Consider the following 23951-nt stretch of genomic DNA (forward strand, 5'->3'; position numbering starts at 1 on the left):
GGTTTCGGTATATATAATATAATACATAATAATATAATTGAGCTTGTGAGACATTGTTTAAATTTTTCACTGTAATAATTTCTAGGAATGTTTCCAAACCTTTCTTCTAATTGTCAGACCCGACCAAATCTGTCAAGTATCCTTAGTTATAGTTCACCCAATAATATTCTTAAGTTATCATTTATTCTCATTCTTCTTGTTCCAAATTTTCTGTCTTCTCTGGAACCCAAAACAAGATGTTAGGCTGGATGTTAGGGACTGACAGCCTCAGTCACCATTCACTTTCAAAATATGAGAAAAAGATGCAATTGCAGTGAATGGTGACTGAGGCTAACATTCTGTCAAACATCTCCTAATTGTGTTCCATCGAAGAAAGTCACATGGGTTGAGGACATGAGGGTAAATATACGATAACAGAATTTTAATCTTTGAACTATCACTGTCACAGAGGGTATAAAGGATGACATGATCCATGCACTCAAGGTCTAAATAATAACAATCAGATCAGAAGTAAATAGTAACTCGCTACTTGAGTATTATTTTAATTGGATACTTTCTTACTCTTACTCAAGTGATTATTAACATTATTACTTCTACTTGAGTAATTATTTTGTTAAAGTACTAGTAACTTTACTTGAGTAAAGTTATTTCCTAACATTTCGTAAAGCATTGCTGCTGAATTACTATTGGTCAAACTTGCATTTGACTTTTAAGATGAGTTGTTCTAAACTACACACAGCTGGATAAATTTGGCCATCTTGCTCAGATCTAACTGCTTAATTAAAAACAGCTCATGTTTGCTCAAGTTAATAAAGGACTAAATTATTCACTTTGGGGACCTGTGTCCCAGAGTGCTTTAAATTATCCCAGGACAATATTGTAACTCTCTCTCTCCGCTCTGATGAAACGCTGAGGGGTCCTGTCATTGGTCGGAACCCCCTCCCCACTTTCCATCTGTCCCTCTTTGTCCTCCTTATAAAGCGTGTGTACTTTAGCTCATTGTCTTTCACACATTTATTGACACCTTTTTTAATTCGGTGCTTCTGTCTGCCTTCTCTAGCCATGGGGCGCCAATCTCTTCCGCTCCATTAGCTCATTGAAACAGGAGTCTGGTTAAACAAAAGAGATGCAATCTGATCCTCTGACAATCTCTCTCTCAGGCCATACTCGTCTCTCTCGTGCACACCACGGGTTTTCGCGCCCTGTTTGTCAGTGAGACTGGCCTGTTCATTCGCAAGCCAGCAGGGAGGGGGATCTTATTAGCATTAAAAGCCTACACCGTGAAATTCATTTATAATTGCTAGAGAGGGAGAGAGAGATAGCGCAAGCATATGCGTCCCGAATTATGTTTGAATAAGTTTGTGATATGTTAACATGGAATGGAATTCGACAGACTGCAATTATGACGCCTTTGTGACTGTCAAATTCGATTAATAAGAGGCTCGTTCCATGCACGGTAAGCACCCCTAGAGTAGAAGGTGAGGAGAATCTTAATGTAGCCAAAGAGAAAGCTTAGATTTTTAGGCTGGAAGACACGAAACACAGGCCAACCAACAATAATAAAGCTACCTAAATTGCCAAATGGTACTTCAATTGGAGTGACAAGGTTCACTCGGAGACAATTTGGTAAAAAGGCAGGCCGTCGCTAAAATTTATTGAGGATATTTGTGGGCCAGGCCCCCCTCATCACAGGGCCCTGTACAACTTTCTGTTAAACGATAAAACACCCAGGACACAAAGTAAAATGTATTGTAATCTTAAATAGACAGACCCATTATGATGCTCTTTTTTGTCATTTATATCAGATATTAGAGAGACAGAAACTGGTAATAATGAACCAGGTGTGCTACCATCTGGCAGATACACACTCTCTAACAGCAAAGGTTTCTTGCTTAGCCCAACTTTCTCCCTTTCTACACTCCAAAAATTTCTTAGTTTCCAAAAATGAAAATTCACCCTCATGCCATCCCAAATGTGTATGACTTTCTTTCTTTTGCAGAACACAAACAAAGATTTTTAGACAAATATCTGAGCTCTGTAGGTCCTCACAATGCAAGTGAACAGTGACTAAAACTTTGAATGTCCAAAAAGCACAGAAAGGAAGCATAAAAGTAATCCATAAGGCTCCAGTGGTTAAATCCATATATTCAGAAGCGAAACGATAGGTGTGGGTGAGAAACAGATCAATATTTAATTCATTTTTTTACTATCAATCTTCACTTTTACTTTAACATTTTAACATTTAACAGGGCTTCCTTGCTCAAGCGTCCTCTGGAAGCTTCCTCTGTCCTCAATCCTTGCCTCCTCATGGTGCATTTCGAGAATTGATACATCCTTCATGATAGCAGACTTTGATCAGTTTCTGGGTCACGGGCTCGAGGATGGAGGAGCGAGGAAACGAGGATGCACAATTTAGGAAATCATAAGCAACCATAGATTTAACCAATGGAGTCATTTGGATTACTTTTATGCTGCCTTTATGTGCTTTTTGGAGCCTCAAAGTTCTGACAACTTGCATTGTATGGACCTACAGAGCTGAGATATTTTAATAAAAGTCTTTGTTTGTGTTCTGCAAAAGAAAGTAAGTCGTACCACATCTGGGATGGCATGAGGATTAATATGAATGCCAAATGAGTAAATGTAAAGGATTATTAAATGCTGAGAGAATTTTCATTTTTGGGTGAACTATCCCTTTACCATGTCCCAATATAAAAAGTGTCAGCCATACGTATCATATTTTCTACCATAATTACAACTTATTGCCACTACATGAAAGCTTTATATCAGTGGTTCTCAACCTTTTTTAATCTTGAATCCGAAATATCCTAATTTAGTCAACCCTTATTTGGCACTTACAATCAACACATCCTTATCCTTCAAATAATATGTGAAATGTAATCTTTTGACAATTAATTAGTAAATTGTCTCATTTAAAAAAATATCTTTAGTCTACATGTTAATATATGTGTCAATACAACTAATTCAATTCAACTTCAATTAGACCTAGTAGTACTTCCAACCCATTAGTTTTACCCCAGAAACACACCAATATGTGATGATGTGATAAAAGCATGGCTCTTTTTAACTCTCATAAACCACATCAGGTAAGTCTTTAAAGGCCCCGCCTGTATACTACCGTTTAAGTACAAAGCCATCACTGTGGCAGTTCCCTTGTTTTGGGTACATATTTGCACACTTGAGGCAAAAAGGTACACTTTTTTTTGTTCCCCTTTAAATGTTCCCCTTCAAAAGGTACACAATAGGTCCTTAGGGTACAATAACGTACCCAAAATGGGTTATACATTTTAATTAGATGTACAAAACAGGTCCCCTTAAGGGTAGCACGTGACGGCCCTTATACTTTAAATGGTAAATTTTTTCTGAGAGTATGAATTACTAAAAACAGAAAGTGAAATTTCACATAAAAATACTACAGTTACTACTGGAGAAAATCTGATAGATAAGTGACAAAGAGATAAATCAAAACTTTAACTGTTAATCAATTACATTTCTTAAATCTAGTAGTCAGGCTGTGGCATTTTTGAATTCTCAGGATTTTGATAATACCAAAAAAATGTTAATACCAAAATTATGAAACTATTTAGCTGTCAAATACAAGAAGTTTTATCCAAATGATTAATAAGCAATGTTTTAAATATTCATAAGTGCCTAAAATGCAGAACGTTTAGCCTTTATTGTCATTTGCACAAACTTCCAAATGTAGTCTCACACCTCAAGTTAATAATTTAATGTCTGTTGCCTAGAGTTTTAGAATTTTGCTGCCATCTATTGGTCACTTATACATCCAAACAGCAGAGACTACTGAGGTGGTGCCCCCTTGTAGAACAGCTCCTATTATTTGGGTAAAGTGTTGTTTATAGGAAAGAAAAAAAGAAAACCTTACGTACACCATTACCACTCCAAATAATGAAACTAGGCAGAAAAAAAAATTGTTGGGGTCCTGAAAACAAAAACAAATCAGTTTACGTTTCATACACATTACTTACACTTGCAGTTTATATTTTTAATTTACACACTTGTGCATAAGTAACTAGTGATGCATGTCTGTTTTTAACCTTGTGCGACCCCACGTCCACATACTTGGATGTTGTATTTTGGCTTCGCTATATGCAACGCATAATTTAAATGAATAAAAACTGACTGAATACTGTTCACAAGACTCTAGACTGTCATTTAAAGGGTTAACTTCTGCTGCACTGAGTCATGTGACACAACAGCATCCCTCCTACGGATGCAGCGCCAACAAAAGTGAATAAAGAAATCTCTACTCTCTCTTTTTCATTTAAACCTGTTTGGTTGTAAAGAGTAGTATCTGTAGTTTTGTTTGATATGCCGCTTTAAAAAATCAGTTCATTTTTTGCAAGTCAGCACGCTGATAAACATGATGTCTACATATGTGGACACTGGCACCGCATTTCCTCAAAAGTAAAAAAAACATGTTAGTTATTTTGAATAACTTTCAACTCTAACACATATGTTGGTCATTTAGCTTCATTTTAATATACATTTTGTTACGTTCAATTGTGTTATCTCTGTGCAATACTATTCTATTCATTAACATTAGTTAATGCATTCATATACATTTACTGTGCGTTTTCACATTGAAAATAAATGGGTTCATCCAAAAGCTGAAAAATGTTGCTTTCAGAGGCTTTGTATGGAGTTAGGATAAAACTAAGGTGCATTTTGAACTGTTCTGAGACCAGTGCAGACAGACAGCACACTGGAGGTCAAATCATTAACCAAATAGTGAGCAAGGGAGCATCCTATAGCTCTCTATGCAGCTAAGTGCATTCAATCTTAAAATCCAACCAAAAGTTCAGTTTCAGGCTGCAGATGATGTTTGGACCACTCAACATGTTTGGCAGACATGGGACAATGGTAATCAGTACATAGATTAAGAATATTATAATGCTACATCTTATTTTAACATGGTTGGCAGTGTTCGGATGATGCTGGACATTCATTTGAATAAGAATCATTTATTCAGCTTTACAGAAAATCAGCTGTAATGTCTGTAACGTCTCAAAAACATGAATAGCCAACACTCCTGGAAACAAACAATTCTAAAGCTTGGTGTCATTTAAAATTTCACAACATAGTCCCACTATCCACATACTGCTCTTTTTATAATAATATATATATATATGAGTAAATTTAACATTTTTGTTTTATTCTATAAAGTACTGACAATATTTCTCCCAAATAAAAATATTGTCATTTAGAGCATTTATTTGCAAAAAATGACAACTGGTCAAAATATGCTGTGTTTTCAGACCTCGAATAATGCAAAGAAAACAAGTTCATATTAATTTGATCTGTGATGATCTGGGGGTCCTTCAGCAAGGTTGGAATCGGGCAGATTCGTCTTTGTGAAGGACGCATGAGTCAAGCCACGTGCAAGGTTATCCTGGAAGAAAACTTGCTTCCTTCTGCTCTGACGGTGTTCCCCTGCTCTGAGGATTGTTTTTTCCCCAGCAGGAAAATGCTCCATGCCACACATCCAGGTCAATCAAGATGTGGACGGAGGACCACCGGATCAAGACCCTGTCATGGCCAGCCCAATCTCCAGACCTGAACCCCACTGAAAACCTCTGGAAGCCACAAGCCAATCAAACAAAGCAGAGCTGCTTGAATTTTTGCGCCACGAGTGGCATAAAGTCACCCAACAGCAATGTGAAAGACTGGTGGAGAGCATGCCATGACACATAAAAGCTGTGATTGAAAATCAGAGTTATTCCACCAAATATTGATTTCTGAATTCTTCCCAAGTTAAAACATTAGTATTGTGTTGTTTAAAACTGAACTTGTTTTCTTTGCGTTATTCGAGGTCTGAAAACATTGCATCTTTTTTGTTATTTTGACCAGTTTTCATTTTCTTCAAATAAATGCTCTAAAATGACAATATTTTTATTTGGAATTTGGGAGAAATGTTGTCAGTATTTCATAGAATAAAACAAATGTTAATTTTAATCAAACACATACCTATAAATAGTATGCGTTTATACTATTTTAATTATATTAATTAATAATAATTTTGCAGTGGTATCTTAATTTGTTTTTCCAGAGCTGTATGTGGACATTTTTAGGAAATCTATTTGCTTGTTTATTAGATGCTACTAGTTACAAATCAAAAAGGGAAACGAAAAATGCACAGCAGTCACGCTCTGGTCTCAAGAGGTTAATAAAGTGAAGTTCAGGACCATGGACAGCACCTGCATTACTTTTTGTAACTGTGCACATGATAAATAATGTTTTGTTTTTTAATTAAGTTATTTTTAGCTAATATTGAGAGTTATAAATAAGCACATGACAAAAAGGGTAAACACGACAGAATAAAGACAGTAAAATATCTACTGGAGACATAGCAAATGAGAAGAGGGGTGCCATTAAAAATAATACACATAGTAAGTAAAATATATTTGTACGCTACCTTACCTGTTAAATGTTAATATACATCAGATAATCCCCGTGAATATCAATACTGCTTCAAAAAAATTATGCCAGACGCAGAATGATGACGACTGAACTGACTCGTCAGTGATCAGTCCAATGGGAGCGTTTCACTATGATTTTTAGAAATAGTTCTGGGTGTCCATTCCACTGATTAAACTGTATCGCTAATAAATAGTTTATATGTTAGACCGAAACAGTAGGCTAGCGATCGCGAAGGCGAACTGCCGATCAATCCATTTGAGCTTAACTGGCCTTCTCCCATTTCCGTTCTGCGTTTGAAAAATATTGATTCTGTATTGCCATGACAAGTCAACCGAATTATTTATGGGGACTAATCGACTATCGGTGTCACGACGGCAATGCGATTCACCGAGGGCCACGTGGATAGAATAAGACAAAGACGCTTTTCCTCACGAAGGAATTGGCTGTTGAAGACCTAATGAAAACTTGCCACACAAGATAGCGCATCAACAATTCACCAGTTACATAATATGGAATAAACATGCGCGGTTTGTTGAATTTCTAGCGGTTTCTTCGAAAGGTAACAACCTGTATCTAATGCATACCGCATAATTCGCGAAGGCCAACCTCCTTTTAAGAAAGGAAAATGACGCTGATTTCAATTGGCATCACAGGGCCATAATTACTCGACCAGATTGCGTGCACCTGTTTGGGAAGAACCGTGGGACGTTGCCATCGGTCTGAGCAATGGCCGCACCTCGAAGAATTCAACTGACCGCAGTCTCAAGCGATGCACACTTCCCTCTTACCACTGCCACCAATGCCAATGACCTACCTGTCAAACTGGGTTTTGGATCGCCACCATCTCTGCCAGCTGCAACGCGAGTGGAATTAAAACTCTTCGAGCCGGACGATCAACGCTGCCCGGAATTTAACTTCCTGGATTTGATCCGGACAGAGGTACAACAATTGTGTAAACCAGTATTGTGCAGTCATGAAAATCACTGGTAAATCTCTTGTTTTCATATGTTTATGTTCAAGGAAACAACCAAGAAAAATACATTACTGACTTTAGATGAGGTGTTGGAGGACAGGGTGAAGGATGAATTAGAAGCACTTGCAAGAAAGTTTGAAGAGAAATATGTGAGTATGAGCCTCTCCACCCATCAGTACATTAAATTAGGGTCTGGAGCACCAGGCAATGGGACATTAGTTTACATTTCTTGCTTTATCACAAGCAAGTCTGTGTTGTGATATAATGGACCCTATTTCCACCTTAAAGGGATAGTTCACCCAAAAATGAAAATTTTCTCATCATTTACTCACCCTCATGCCATCCCAGATGTGTATGACTTTCTTTTTTCTGCTGAACACAAACGAAGATTTTTAGAAGAATATCTCAGCTCTGTAGGTCCATACAATGTAAGTGAATGGTGACCAGGGCTTTGAAGCTCCAAAAAGCATATAAAGGTAGTATAAAGGTAATCCATAGGATTGTGATTAAATCCATGTCTTCGGAAGCTATATAATAGAGCTGTTCGGCTTGTAGTCCAAAAACCCGGAAGAGAATTTGCCATGGGTTCCTTTGGGATTTTCCTATGGCTTTTTATAATGGGTTTTTTGAACTTATGAGAAAAATAAAGTCTGTGGTAAACATTACTCGACAATACACGGACGTTTTGTTCTACGATGTAATTTACACCCTTTCATACCTCAAACGTGAATTTTGAAGCCGTATTGAGTTACATCCTTTTTTTTTTTTTCTTTTTTTAAATGCACTGCGGCTTCAAAATTAACATTTGAGGTATGAAAGTGTGTAATTTATGTTGCAGAACAAAACCTCCTCCACGTATCATCAAGTAATGTGTACCACAGACCTTATTTTACACAAGTTCAAAAACCCCATTGTGAAAAACCCATAGGAAAATCCCAATTGAACCCATGTCAAATTAGACTTCTGGGTTCGCCTAGAAATTGACGTAACGGCTGAACAGCTCTATAGGTGTGGGTGAGAAACAGATCAATGTTTAAGTCCTTTTTTACCATAAATCTCCACTTTCACTTTCACATTAAAGTGAAAGTGGAGATTTATAGTAAAAAAGGATTTCAGCCGTATGGATTACTTTTATGCAGCCTTTATGTAATTCTTGGAGCTTTAACGATCTACAGAGCTGAAATATTCTAAAAATCTTTGTGTTCAACAGAAGAAAGACATACACACACATCTGGGATGGCATGAAAGTGAGAGAATAAAATTTTTTGGGTGAACTATTCCTTTAATTTAGCACGGTAAATCTAGCAAACTTTTATTTTATTATTTAATGTTCATTTATATTACTAAATTCTATTTACCTGGTATTAAAGGAATATTTTGGGTTAAAAAAAGAAGTTAAGCTCAACTGACAGCATTTGTGGCATAATGTTGATTACTACAAACATTTATTTTGATTCGGCCCTCCTTTTCTTTAAATAAAGCAAAAATCTCGGTTACAGTCAGGCACTTACAATGGAAGTGAATGGGGCCAATTCATAAACATTAAAATACTCACTGTTTCAAAAGTAAAACCACAAGATGTAAACAATATGTGTTAACATGATTTTAGTGTGATAAAATTGCTTCCTAACTTTTTTTGTGTAAGTACAATTTTATGACGACATAACGCTGTAAACGCTAAAACAACCGTAAAAATGTCAAATGGCTGCTTCTGAAAACTGGAAAATGCTGCATTTTGAGGCTATATGGAGCCAATATAAACAACTGTACAGCTCAAATAATACACAAGTTTTAGCAAAGGAATTAATGTAAGTGCTTTTATAAAATTATAAGCTTCACTTTTCTGCTTTTAAACCCTCCAAAAATTGGCCCCATTCACTTCCATTGTTTGAGCTTAACCCTTATGTAGCTTTGGGGTCAAAAATGACCTCTTTTGAACTTTGCTTCCTTAAAACACATGGTTTTCTTTCATCTCGGTGGTATGAGGTTTGGTGACTTTTCCTACATTTTCTATCTATACACAAAAAAAAAAAAAAAAAACTGGGCTGGATTGAAGTTGTGTGATGTTCGGGGGTCATATTTGACCTCACGTAGGAAATGAATGAGTGAGAGGGTAAAACAGGCTTTTTTTATTTTTATTATTAGTCAAATAAAATCAATAAATCAGCCACAATGCCGTACACACACACACAGAGAAATTAAGGGGTGATGCTATAATATATCCACAGTGTGTAATGCACATGCTCACACCCACCCACACTCACACAATCATACACAGGAAAGAGAAGGTGAGACTATAAAAGAGAGCTTATAGAATTTGTCAAATAAAATCAGCCTCAATGCAGAACAAACAGAGAAGAAGGGGTGAGACCATAACACATCCAGAATGGAGAACACACACACATACACACACACACACACACACACACACACACACACAAATGAAAGGGTGAGGTAGTAATTCTTAGCACACACCAAGCATGCTTACACATATGCATGCACACCAACACACACACACAGATCAAAGGCTGAGTTTAGGCTGAGGGGTGGGAGCAAAATTTATTCCAAGTCTTCTGTTTGTACACAAAATTATCACTGTTCATTTCTGTTTATTGCTGTTGATTTTGTTGACATTTTTTGTAACACCAAGGTTTGTAATCATAATGTAATATCATTGCAAAAACTGACACTTCAAAACACCACAAACCAAAAAAATGCTTTAATTTAAAAAATAAAATAGTGATATTTTATGTCTTTGATCATGTCTAGATATACTCTATATCCAAATGCAGAACTTAAGTTAAAAAATAAATCTGTTTGCTACAACCAGGCAAATGAGTGGACCTCTGCAGCAATCTACTTGTTCCAGTTGTATAATTTCAGGTCATTTTCATTTAAAAGGTTTTTTGTTTTCAGCAGTAGGAAGCAATCTGCCCTTAATGCATGACACCTTTTTCATATTTTTCTCCCTGAATTAAATTGAGAAATGTAGGTCTTCACTGAAGTGAATGTGAAATAAAATGTTCTAATTTTATATGAAAATGAATGGTGTAGTTTAGTAATTTCAAGGTAAATAAGGTTAAAAAAAAATACCACAACCCCCCAAAAAACTGCACAACTTGAGTTTTTAAATTAGAAGTTAGTGTTACATTTGTTTAAAAAAAAAAATAAAAAATTCCATGATTACGGTAAAAAATTGCACGGTTATTGTTTGGGGTCAAATTTGAATAAATGCACCCACAACAAAGGGTGCACAAGGGTTAACTTGCTAGTTTCAAATACAGCTGCTGAGGGAGTGACTGTATATTTGGCATCTTTTTCTATATCTCTTTTGTTCCTTTGGAAAGTTGCGGAAATGCAATAGTTGATTTTTCTTGTGCTGTTGCAATAAATAGGAATGCAAAAATTATATTTCCTATGGTCTCCTATTTCAAAGCCAAATGTTTTTTTTTTTTTTTTTTTTTCTTCTCCCCAATTTGGCATGCCCAATTCCGACTGCTTACTAGGTCCTCGTGGTGGCTCGGTTACTCACCTCAGTCCGGGTGGCGGAGGTCAAGTCTCAGTTGCCTCCGCTTCTGAGACAGTCAATCAGCGCATCTTATCATATGGCTCCTTGTGCATGACACTGCGGAGACTCCCAGCATGTGGAGACTCTCCACGATCCACGCACAACTTACCACGTGCCCCACTGAGAGCGAGAACCACTAATCGCGACCACAAGGAGGTTACCCTATGTGACTCTACCCTCCCTAGCAACCAGGCCAATTTGGTTGCTTAGGAGACCTGGCTGGAGTCACTCAGCACACCCTGGATTCGAACTCGCGACTCCAGGGGTGGTAGTCAGTGTCAATATTCACTGAGCTACCTAGGCCCCTCAAAGCCAAATTATTAAATGCCATGGATCAATATATACGGAGGAATCCATTGTTTTGTTGAGGGGTGTCAAAATAAAGATTTTTGCCCATGATTTTGGAGCAAAACTACAAGTAAAAAAATAACCTTAGAAAGGTTGCCGAGTCATTATTTAATTTTTCCTTTTTTTATTTTTATTTTATAAGTAGGTCTATTACTAAAATCAGTTGACTTAAGCACCCGTTGTTGCATTATATTCCAAAGGCATGAGTCCAGAAATTGCACACACACGTGCACAAAAAAAAACACTTTTTTTTTTAGTTAGAGTGCCTATAATTCCAGAAGTATTAAAGACATCTTAATATCCTTTTAGATTCTGGTTCTGAACAAACTTTCCTTTTTTATTATAATTTTAAGGCCCTATTTGGTTCAATCCCAGAGATATGGGTCTCTCAATGTGGCTCCATGCGTAAATTGTTAAATGTTACCCATTTTCAATGGTCAAAAACCAAATGTGAGTAACATGGTATGAAGTTAGTTTTTCTTGTCCATTTGTGCAATACCTATATCTAGTTTTTGGATTTCAGAAATTTACAGCTACAAAGCTCTGGAATGCATTAAAAGTATTAACAAAATCGAAAAAGTTCAGCTGGGGAAGTTCCTGAAATTTGGTTGATTTGACATGAAATAACCCTACAGAAGTAACCCTTGTATAGTTAATTTCGCATTACAAACTCGGAAATGTGAAAAGGCTCCATTTAGATCTCATTTGTTGGTCTAAATTGTTAAGATTACAATGACAGTGTCCTTTATTGCCCTAATTCACCCTACTGTCAAGTAATTTATTTATTGGTATAGTGCTTTTTTCAACACACTTCATTTCAAAGCAGCTTGCTCAGAAAATTGTAAAAAGATTAGAGTTTCCCTCCAGTTACCCTACTGTGTCAGTGGTTAAATTGTATTTGTAAATGTAGAGTGCATGAGACCTACACTTCTCTTCCATTTGATGTGATCTGACAAGGTTAAATTATGATTTTAATTATCCTGGATAATCGGTCTTGATCTTAAACCACCTTTAAAGTAGACTGAAATAGACTGAAATACAGGATTGTAGAGATGATGAACAATGTAGAGGTATATTTGGATAATTTTCACAGTATAGTCATGGTGCTTGCTTTTGATTGTTCAGTTGTATTCTCTACTACATGAATATCCACCATTTTTCTTTTTAGGGCAAAACTGGCAAAAAGAAAAAGGACAGATTAGAAGACCTGGTGGATATCGGCTTTGGTTATGATGAAACCGATTCATTTATCGATAACTCTGAGGCTGTGAGTTTCAGGCCAATGTGTGACAGATTATTCCCCTTAACAATATAGCATTTGAATGTTTTGGTTTTCTTTTTTTTTTCTTTTTTTTTTAACTTGCTCTCCTGCATGCCATAGTATGATGAATTGGTGCCAGCTTGTCTTACCACCAAATATGGAGGGTTCTACATCAACTCTGGAACTCTGCAGTTTCGGCCAGCCTTTGATGAGGGAGAGGAGAACGAGGCAAATGATAACGATGGTTTTAAGCCCAAGGTGTGTAAAACACATTTAAGGCCTGGGTAGCAGTGTAGTGCAAGCTGTAGCTTAGTGGTTAAGGGCTCAACTTTGGTAATGGAAAAAATTTTAAATTAAAATTGTTGATTCATATGGCCCTTCCACTTTTCTAGTACCCACTGTTGTTAGAGGTGTATGCTTTAGAAAAACAGTGCAGTGGCAGTTTGTGTGATGTTCCTCAGGTTTATGCAAAAAATCTGAATTAATTTTTAAATATGCACATCTTCACAGAAACGAAAGCTTAAGCAGGGAATAGAGAGAAAGATGAGCAAGAAAAAGAGAGATGATGACATGCTGTCTAAGAATGAAGAAGAGGATGCCTGGAAGAGGTAAATCTGTTTTTCTTTTCCTGTGAAAGTTTTCTCTCTTAATATGTTGGTCTTCTGAAAAATGCTTTCTTAACCTCATACTTTGGGGCATTTTTGGGCTGCCGCCTGCAATTTCACACTCAAATTTAAAAGCTCACCATTTACACATACTGTGGACTAGTTGCCAAAAAGAATTTTTATCTTATGATGAATTTTTTTTTTTCTTTTTTGTTTTTTTTCTAAATTTGTAAGAATGTAATTCTGGTTCTGTCCATGCCATCTCCCTCCAAAAAGACTTATTTTATTCCACTAGATGGCAGCAAGTACTAGAAAAAATTATTTTTCCTCTATCGCCTTTCGTCACAAAATGCATAATCTGAAATATAGGTGGCGCTCTAACGAATCTCAGCCCTGACAGATGTGCTCTTCCATAGACATTCAGTCTAATTTTCAGTTCATGCATTAGAAAGTTATTAGGAAGCTGAGATCCTCCCTTTTGTGGTGATGATGATGATAATGATAACATGTATTTCCGATGATTTGGTTAGCATGCTTTTCCTGCTGGACTGCCTATTTTGTTCTGGACATCTAAGATATAACATTGGATTATTCACACAAGCCAGTGGGTCCGCAGAGTTGGAGGTTAAACTCCCTGATTTTTTTTATTTTTCTGCTTCCTTCTCAGCACCCTGCCAGACAAGCCCTCAGCAGAGAAGATAAAAAAGAAAAGCAAGAAGCCGTTAAGCATTGAGAAGATGCTGAAGAAATTCCATAAGGAAAAGCTTCAGCAGTTGCAGATGTTTAATGCTAGAGAGAAAGAATCCGATGATCTCAAGGACAGTGGCTCAATCATGCAAGCTGAGGTTCAAGAACCAGCCATATCAGCAGACCCTCTTCTCACACTCATTGGTTCGGCTAGTGCAGATGACCTCCTTCAAGCAGTTAAGGCAGCGGAGCAAGACTTTGACTTAGATGGGCTCTTGGGGGAGCCGCAGAACATCTGCTCAAGCCTGGAGGAAAATGGAGAGATGGTGTCATTCACCACAAAGTCCCCCTCATCACTTCCAGATGGTCTGCCTCCAACACTAGAGCAACACATTCAAGAACTTGCTCAGGTATCGTTTGCAGCTGCTGAGGATTAGAAAAGAGCTCTGTTTGTTTGTGGGTATACATGCCTTATTCTCTTCCTCATTTTGTCCTTTAGGCTGTCAAGAATATTGAAGGACAAAATAAGATGGAGATTTTGTCTTCAGAGCTCAACAGTGTTTTACTAGAGTAAGTTATCTAGCAGGATTTTAACATCTTGCATACTGTATTATTATGGGTTGGTTAAATTTTTCTTAATCATACACCAACATATTTCTCTTTGTATGGTCAGAGTGGAGGTGAGCTCGAAACAGCTTGGTGGCAAAGTACGCTCCAGAATCTTCTCCTACCTGGCATCACAGCTGTCTTGCAGCAAAGGCACTTTGGTTAAAAGAGCCAAAAAGCTCCACTATCTACAGCAGGTCTGCGACTTTACAAAACACCTCATTGCATTGCAAATTTTGATTGCATAACAACTCACTAAAAAAACAAATCAAAGTTCCTAAAATGTTTCTGCTAAGATCCCCCCATGAAGGGATAGTTCAAACACAATTTTAAATTGTCATCATTTACTCACCCCCATGCAATCTCAGATGTTTCTGACTTTCTTCTGCTGAACACAAATGAAGATTTTTAGACGAATATTTCAGCTCTGTAGGTTCATGCAATACAAGTCAACAAGGTCTGAAACTTTGAATGTCCAAAGAACATACTGTATAAAGTCAGCATAAAAGAAATCCATACGGCTCAAGTGGTTAAATCCATGTCATCAGAAGAGATATGATAGGTGTGGGTGGAAAAACAGATATTTGTCCTTTTTTTACTATAAATTTCCACTTTCACTTAAGCTTCAAAATTCTTCTTTTGTTTTTGATGATTCGCATTCTTTGTACATATCGCCACCTACTGGGTAGGGAGGAGAATTATAAAAAAAAAAAAAAAGGACTTAAATATTGATCTGTTCCGCCCACAACTATTATATCATATTGCTTCTAAAAAAAATGGATTTAAACACTTGAGTCGTATGGGTTACTTTTATGCTGCCTTTAAGTGCTTTTTTGAGCTTCAAAGTTTTGGACCCTGTTGACTTGCATTGTATGGACCGTAAGTGCTGAAATATTCTTCTAAAAATCTTAATGTTCAGCAGAAGAAAGAAAGTCATACACATCTGGGATGGCATGAGGGTGAGTAAATGAGAGAATTTTCGTTTTTGGGTGAACTATCTCTTTAAGGCCCTTTCACATGACTCCGCTGACCTTTAGAATTGCACTCAGTAATTACTGGACAGTTATTATGTGGGCAGTGCCAGCACACAAGAAAAAAAAAACCTGGACTTTTTTCTGTTCTAATCATAAATACAACTTGGTCTCATAGAATCACGGTACTATACCTACATTTTTGTAAAATGATTTTTACGTGGCTCTTGTACGTTTCGTTGCACTTAACAATGAATTTATTCCCTTTCACACAAATCGTGAGTAAAACAGCAAAATGATCAGTTCAGAAACACTTTTTGCCCTGTTTCTCATACAGTGCTATCTTATGACATCTGAACACTTTTACTATAGTGCATGACTTGTAACCAACTACATTTACAAGCTTTTTCGAGCATGATCAAATTGTGTGGTAGCTCAACTGGTAGAGTGTTGCATTTGCGATGTAAATGACTGCAACACTTTTCATAAGGACATCAAAGCGGTGCATGTTTCTTCTGTTCAGAGATGCATTGAAGCCCTGACATGAGTTATGTGAAAGGGCCTCCACTCTCTTCAAAATAATAAGGCTCTGGCTTTTTGTTTACTTTCTGCTATGGATCACAAAATACTTTAAATACAGTTTAATTTCTCTAAAAGCTTAATGTGCTTGTCACATGTGTTGTCAGGATGAAAAATTGAGGGAGCTTCTACAGAAGCTTAAGAATGCGGTTGCCAGGTCCATGCCCGAACAGATCACCCGTTTCCAAATTCACTGCCAAGCTCACTCTGAAGCCAGAGCTGCCAAGTAATCAGTCATTTTTATTGTTTGACACAAACACTGAAAATAATCACTTTCATAGTTTCACCATACTTTATTGAAGGCAAGAAAGCCCAACACATTATCCTGTCTTAATCGGATTGTTCTAACAGCATGCACCTTTTAACTGTATGCGACTTATGTTTATTCTTTATGTAAAGGATCATGAGAAAATACTTTTTGTGGGTTTTAAGGCTAGAGGCTGAGAAAGAGAGGGATCAACGAGTGATTGATGGTTCTGATGAGGAAGAAGAGGAGAGGAGTGGAAAACGAGTCTTTGGGCCTCGCAAGAGATTCAGATGGAATGAAGAGATCAGGTTGGGTCTCTTATGTGTATGGTTGATTATTAAGACTGCTTGAATAATACATCACTAAGCTTTTGTTTTTTTCAGGGAGTTGCTCTGTGAGATTGTTAATTTGAAGATGATTAGCTATGATTTTGAGTCACCTGCATGCTCTAGTTTGGAGGAGTATCTGAAAACATTCCTGGAGGCTGATGTTAAACCACTTTGGCCTAAAGGATGGATGCAAGCCAGGTATACAAAGCAAATTATGAATACTCAGAAATTTAGGAGAGCAAGCTATAGTATCCAGTTCAGTTCTTAGTTCTGAATGTAGACATCTGTAACTTATAAATTTGTATATTGCATTATAGTGTATAAAACTCAATCCTCAATGTTCAAACCTTACTGGGTCTGAACCCTTGTAAGTAGACAGTACTGTATATAATGGTTGTAAAAAGCATAATCCCTATTAATTTGTTCAAGATGGTGAGTATTTCCTGCTGAATTCCTTTGTTCTCAACAGAATTCTGCTTATAGAAACTCGAAAAGCACATGGTCACATCACTGGTGTGGTGTAAGTATGATTCCACACTTCCACTATTTCACTTGAAAAGTTAAATATTGTCAGATATCTGCTGATGGCTAGTTTGGGAAAAAGTGGTGAGTTTTGTTTTCTAAATTGTGTTGATTAGCAAAAACAAACTAAATGGAAACTTTTGAGTAAATATTAAACTTAACCACTGAGTTCATGTTGAAAAATTGCCATTTCTCTTCATTTTACAGGGCAAGGAAGAAACCAGTGAGCACAACAAAACAAAAAAAGGTACAGCTTACAGACCAAGACACAAGTTTGGTATGCGTGGTGCAATATAGTTTGCTGTTGTCTGTTAATTTAAAGGGTATGCATCTCTTGCATATAAACATAATTATCAGGCAAATAATAAATATTGTCTTAGAGCAGGGCTTCCCAACCAGGGGGTTCACATAAGAACCACAAGTGGTTGGTGAGATTATGATAAATCTTTAATTTAAATTATTTTTTTATTTTTTATGAAACGTGTAATGCGTAGATCAGCAGTTACAGAAATACTCAAACCAGCCCGTCTGGCACCAACAATCATGCCACGGTTGAAATCACTGAGATCACATTTTTTCCCCATTCTGATGGTTGATGTGAACATTAACTGAAGCTCCTGACTCATATCTGCATGATTTTATCCACTGCACTGCTGCCACATGATTGGCTGATTATATAATCGCATGGATGATTGTTGGTGCCAGACGGGCTGGTTTGAGTATTTCTGTAACTGCTGATCTCCTGGGATTTTCACACACAACAGTCTCTAGAATTTACTCCGAATGGTGCCAAAAACATCCAGTGAGCAGTAGTTCTGTGGACAGAAATGCCTTGTTGATGAGAGAGGTGAACAGAGAATGGCCAGACTGACTACCAAACCTGGAGTCACAAGTTCGAATCCAGGGCGTGCTGAGTGAATCCAGTCAGGCTTCCCAAGCAACCAATTGGCCCGGTTGCTAGGGTGGGTAGAGTCACGTTGGATTAACCTCCTCGTGGTCACTATAATGTGGTTCTCGATCTCGGTGGGGTGCGTGGTCATTTGTGCGTGGATGCCGCGGAGAATAGCGTGAAGCCTCCACACGTGCTATGTCTCCGTGGTAACGTGCTCAACAAGCCACGTTATAAGATGCACGGATTGACGGTCTCAGATGCGGAGGCAACTGAGATTCATCCTCCATCACCCGGATTGAGGCGATTTCACTACACCACCACGAGGACTTAAAGTGCATTGGGCTTTGGGAATTGGGCATTCCAAATTGGGGAGAAAATCCACTGTCTTCTGAAGCGATCTTATTGGTTTTAGGTGAGAACAGACCACAATGTATATCCTTTTTCACTTTACATCTTGCCATTTCAGACACTAGACATGATCAAGATTTCAAGCTCGATTACACTTCCTATTGCTTGATAAATGCGCCGAGCGCTAGATGGCGCTAGGATGTGTAATTGAGCTGAAATCATGATCGCCAAGGAGACTGCAGATGTCAAGATTTATAGTGAAAAGGGAGTTACATTTTAGTCTGTTCTCACCCAAAACCAATTAGATCGCTTCAGAAGACATTAATTAAATCACTGGAGTCTTATAGATATTATGCTACATTTATGTGCTTTTTGGAGCTTCAAAGTTTTGGATTCATTGGATTCCAATTCACTTGCATTGTATAGACCTTCAGAGATTCACCTAAAACTCTTCGTTTGTGTTCTGCAGAAGAGTAAATGATGAGAATTTAAATTTTTGTGTCAACTATCCCTTTATATCATAATTCGTAAGAACTCTCAATGTCTTTAGACCTTGCTCTTTTCAATACTGAATACACAGGGCAGTGCTGTCTCTGAGGACTGTATGAATAACCTGGATGTTCAGGGCCTTCCAGCAAGGAAACGCAAGCGTCTGAGTCTACCTGCGAGTACACAGCCTGAAGTTGCAGCCACTCCAAGCACCACTGCCAAAACACCATCAAACACACAAACTTCTGCCACTTTATCCACCGTTCCAGTTAATCATAGGGAAGGGGCAGTCAGCACTCAGAGAAGTCCGGTGACCGCAGATGGGGTTGAATCAGTGCAGGTAATGTGGACCAAGTCTTGTATGGATTCAGATTCAAAGCGACTCCATGCTGAAGAGAAAGCAGCTCCAAAACTGACTCTAGTGGCACCCCCAGATGGTGCTCAGGCCAACGGTGCATCAATGGTTCAGGGTGTGGCCAGACTGCTCACTACGACATCAATAGGTGATGCACCGGTCTCAATGGCAGCTGTGAGTAGTTAAAAAAAAATATATATATACATGCATGCATACATACATACATACAATTATATTACATAGCAGATCATTTAGTTTTGAGTATTATATTGACTATAACAGAATCTTTGAACTGTACTTAAAAATGTCCTTTGCTTGTATTTCAGGCTGCTGGGGAATTCTCATGTGGAAACCCAGCACTCCCCACCCCTTCTCTGTCTTTCCTTCCATCCTCCTACCCCACCACAGCACAGCCAGACACCTTTCCAGGCTTTGCCCCCCTGCATGCCCTCCCATTCCCTGGGCTAAGCCCTGGCACTAAGCTCCCTGGACAGCCTCAGGCCTGCAAAGGTGCAGTTTTTCCTGGCCTAGCACCTGGAACTTTCCAGCATGGTATCGCGCACGGTGAGCAGATATTTATCCTAAACGTACATGTAAGCTTGGTCAGCTTGGTTTGTTTAAAAGGTGAAGTGTGTAATTTCAATAAGTGATAAATTATTTTGAACATCTCATTCTTGATTTGTTATTTGATTGGGCTGCCAATAGTTGAGACATTTTTAAAAACTGGATGTTAAATGCAAAATATTTTTTATTTCCAAGATGATAACGATGTCGTTTGCTGAATTAAATATGCAACATGATAAGGTCATGTAACAGTATAGCTTAAACTGTTTTAAACGTGTATCATTGCATAATGCATTCTGTTTCACATACTATTTAAAAATATTTAAGGGAGTATAAATTATACACTGCGCAGTATTTAGTTCCGAACGTACCTAATTCCCTCACGCTGTTAGTTGAGCCAGAAGTTATGTCAGACCACTCAAACAGAGAACATTTTTCAAAAGCACCACAGCAAAACAGTATTTACACTTGTAGAAGTCAGCCTTTAAATTTGGCTTACTTATAGTTGTCTATACACATTAAACTGAAATGGGGAAAAGTATTTTAACAGAAAAAATGACACACTAATTTTTTACCTACTTTCAGACACCTGATATACATGTTCTGCCTTGTTTAGACCAAAGACTTTGTACTCTTGTCTTATGCACAGAATAAGAATGCTGTGATGTTTCAAGCACTTTGCTCCATCATTGTAATGTAACATTTGTCCTCTGGTGTTGTATCTTCCTCCTCTCCTTCCTATTTCAGGAAACTCCATGCTGTGCTCTAGCACTCTTCATCTTCTGTCTGTCCCTGTTTCCTCTCCTGCTCCTCTTCATTCTTTAACACCATGGCTCTTTGGTTTAGGTAACTTTGCACATCTTTGAAAAACCCACAGGGATGGTTGAATCATGCTAACATCGATCATTGTGTTCACATTAATGTTAGTTTGCATTACACCTATCTTTTTGGCCTTGCCTTTCTGTAGCTGACAGTTACTGGTTTAACTTTCTAACTTTTATTGAAGCTTGACCACAGTAATACACGCAAAGCCTTTATATTACTCTATGTGAAGCCTATTTAGCCCATTTAATTAGTTTACAGTAGAAGTGTGAGGCTTTATTAAACTTTATAGGTCTGAAATAATTTCGCTTGCGTTTTAGTGTAGTTGACTGTCCCTTTATAATATGTTGAATAGCAGCCAAAGTAGCCATAATAGCAATGGCTAGTTAGTTATTTATATAGTTAGTTTAATTGAACTAACTCTTCATAATCTGTTCAAAAGCAGTAGCCCTGTAAGCAATGGTTAGTTAGTTTGTCAGTTAGTCTAGTTGAAATAACTAACTAACTGACTGACTCTTCATAATCTGTTCAGAAGCAGCCATATTAGCAATGGCTAATTAGTTTGTCTGTTAGTTTAGTTGAAATAACTGACTAACTAACTGACTGTGTCTTCATAATCTGTTCAAAAGTAGCCATATAAGCCATATTGGTTAGTTATATAGTTAATTTAGTTGAACTAACTAACTAATTTACTAACTAACTAACTCTTCATAATCCGTTCAAAAGCAGTAGCCCTGTAAGCGTTGGTTGGTTAGTTAGTTTGACTGATTAAACTAACTGTCTCTTCATAATCTGTTCAAAAACAGCCAAAGCAACCATATAAGCAATGGCTAGTAAGTTTGTCAGTTAGTTTAGTTGAAATAACTAACTGACTAACTGTCTCTACATAATTTGTTCAGAATAAGCCATATAAGCAATGTCTACTTAGTTATGTAGTTAGTTTAGTTGAACGAACTAACTCTTAATAATCTGTTCAAAAGCAGTAGCCCTATAAGCAATAGTTAGTTATTTTGTCAGTTTAGCTGAAAGAACTAACTGACTGTCTCTTAATAATCTGTTCAGTATCAGCCCTATAAGAAATGTCTTGTTAGTTATGTAGTTAGTTTAGTTGAACTAAGTAACTATTCATAATCCGTTCAAAAGCAGTAGCCCTAATAAGCAATAGTTAGTTAGTCAGTTAGTTTAGTTGAACGAACGAACAAATAAACTAAATAACTCTTCATAATCTGTTCAAAAGCAGTAGCCCTATAAGTAAAACTTACTCGGTAGTTTAGTCAACCAATTTATCAAACTAACTCTTCATAAACTGTTAAAAAGCAGCCATATAAGCAGTGGCTAGTTAGTCTGTCAGTTTAGTTTAACTAAATCACTAACTAACTCACTATCACTTCGTAATCTGTTCAGAAGCAGCCAACGTAGCCATATTAGCAATAGCTAGTTAGTTTTTCTGTTAGTTTAGTTGAAATAACTAACTATCTAACTAACTGATTAACTGTCTTCATAATCTGTTCAAAAGTAGCCATATTAGCCATATTGGTTAGTTTAGTTGAACTAACTAACTCTTCATAATCCGTTCAAAAGCAGTAGCCCTATAAGCAATGGTTAGTTTGTCAGTTAGTTTAGTTGAACTAACTAACGGACTAACTGTCTCCTCATAATCTGTTCAAAAGCAGCCAAATTAGCCATATTAGCAATGGCTAGGTAGTTTGTCAGTTTAGTTGAAATAATTAACTAACTGACTAACTATCTCTTCATAATCTGTTCAAAATCAGCCAAAGTAGCCATAATGTCAGTAGTTAGTTAGTAAGGTAGTTTAGTAGACTAACTAACTAACTGTATCTTCATAATCTGTTCAAAAGTAGCCATATTAGCAATGGCTAGCAACTAGCCATTGCTAATTCTGCTACATTTGAACAGATTATGAAGAGACAGTAAATTAGTCAACTAAACTAGCTTACTAACTATTGACATTATGGCTACCTCGTGCTGATTTTGAACAGATTAAGAAGAGACAGTTAGTTAGTTAGTTAGTTAGTTCAACTAAACTAACTGACATACTAATTAACTAACTGTATATTCTTAATCTGTTCAAAATCAGACAAAGTAGCCATAATAGCAATAGTTAGTGAGAAAGTTTAGTTGACTGTCTCTTCATAATCAGCCAAAGTAGCTATAATTGCAAGGTTTATTTCTTTTTGACAAAACAATAAAAGGTTCACAATTAGGCCATATTTAATATAAAACCAACTTTGTGTCTTGCAACAAAACTGATGTTAATTTTGAATTTCTGCCTTAATTAACCATCACAAACTTTGTTACTTTCAGAGATTAACTAATATATATATATATTATTATTTTTTTTTTTTTTTTTGACAGATGGAAACCAGATCCATGCAGATGGGCTTAATGTTAGGAGGAAACTACATTAATGGCCATTAGAGTGAAAAAGACCAGTGTGAAAACTCAGCACTTTTCCTGAGCTCATGAAGATGGAGTGGATATTACTGAACGTGTTGTGTCAAAAGATTTACATTAAAATTTAATGTGCAAATTATGGCCCAAGGATACCTTTCTTTTCTACATTAAAGAGTTAAAACTCCTTATAAATAAATGTTATTTATTTGCAGTAAGGCTAAATATGCTGAATGCTGGTATATGAACTATAATGGAAGCCTTTTGTTTTTCACAGTGTTAAGATTAGAATTTGAATTGTATGACCAGCCCTTTGCACTTACTGTAATGCACTTACTTAGAAATTTTCCCTCTTTATAACTTCTGACATGAATCTGAAATGCCACCCTACAGTATTAATTTTATATAAATGTGTACTGTAAATTAACATTAAATGACTTGTATGTGCTGATTAATGCCACTTTTTCTTGTTTGTTTTCTTTTTACTGGACTGGGGAATGAAATGATGCCATGTAAAGATCTCAGGGCTGTTTAAGTATAATGGCTGGGTGCTTCTAGTGAAATGCTGCAAAATATGTACAAAATGTGCACTTGCTTTTGTTTTTGAATATAGTCAAATGTGGGTTTTTTGTGGAAAAATAAAGCTTCCTTAAATTTATTAACTGCATTAACAGTACGTTCAGTACTTTTGAGTATTTTTTTTTTTTTTTTTGTTGGTACTCAAAGACAGTTTGACACACATAACGGTACAGTTTTGCTAACTTAAGACCAGTTATTTTGATCAGCCTGGTAGTAGTACTGTGTGTACCATGGGTTAATATGCAATCCCATGAACCCTGTTGTTAAAATTTGTGCTTTCTTGAAGTTTTACTGAGGACAAGTTTAGTCTCAGATTAATTGTTTGTTTTGTTCAG

At 36.9% G+C, this 23951-nt stretch overlaps 1 protein-coding gene across 2 annotated transcripts; it reads left to right on the top strand.

Moving 5' to 3' along the window:
- Nucleotides 1-6490: 6490 nt before the first annotated feature.
- Nucleotides 6491-23695, top strand: ubn1 (ubinuclein 1). 2 transcript variants are annotated; one of them, XM_051703766.1, is made up of 17 exons: nucleotides 6493-7398; nucleotides 7480-7581; nucleotides 12517-12615; nucleotides 12730-12867; nucleotides 13120-13217; nucleotides 13882-14311; nucleotides 14401-14471; nucleotides 14575-14704; nucleotides 16165-16283; nucleotides 16490-16612; nucleotides 16688-16831; nucleotides 17103-17153; nucleotides 17363-17402; nucleotides 18976-19413; nucleotides 19566-19803; nucleotides 20551-20649; nucleotides 23002-23695. In XM_051703766.1, the coding sequence occupies exons 1-17, from the start codon at nucleotides 7186-7188 to the stop codon at nucleotides 23052-23054; spliced, it is 2586 nt and encodes an 861-aa protein (XP_051559726.1). In that variant the 5' UTR covers nucleotides 6493-7185; the 3' UTR covers nucleotides 23055-23695. The 2 variants fall into 2 exon arrangements, with proteins under 2 accessions (XP_051559727.1, XP_051559726.1); XM_051703767.1 differs by lacking the exon at nucleotides 20551-20649 and having other exon boundaries at nucleotides 6491-7398.
- Nucleotides 23696-23951: the final 256 nt, after the last annotated feature.

This window comes from Myxocyprinus asiaticus, chromosome 7, assembly GCF_019703515.2.
Source record: "Myxocyprinus asiaticus isolate MX2 ecotype Aquarium Trade chromosome 7, UBuf_Myxa_2, whole genome shotgun sequence".
Classification (NCBI taxonomy): Eukaryota; Metazoa; Chordata; class Actinopteri; order Cypriniformes; family Catostomidae; genus Myxocyprinus; species Myxocyprinus asiaticus.

What these genes read in the sequence shown, in the direction of transcription:
- ubn1 (XM_051703766.1), top strand. Translation starts at nt 7,186, where the DNA reads ATGGCCGCACCTCGAAGAATTCAACTGACCGCAGTCTCAAGCGATGCA. An exon ending in AGCTCCACTATCTACAGCAG is followed by an intron (nt 14,705 to 16,164) that starts GTCTGCGACTTT and finishes ATGTGTTGTCAG; the next exon opens with GATGAAAAATTGAGGGAGCT. An exon ending in AGATGGAATGAAGAGATCAG is followed by an intron (nt 16,613 to 16,687) that starts GTTGGGTCTCTT and finishes TGTTTTTTTCAG; the next exon opens with GGAGTTGCTCTGTGAGATTG.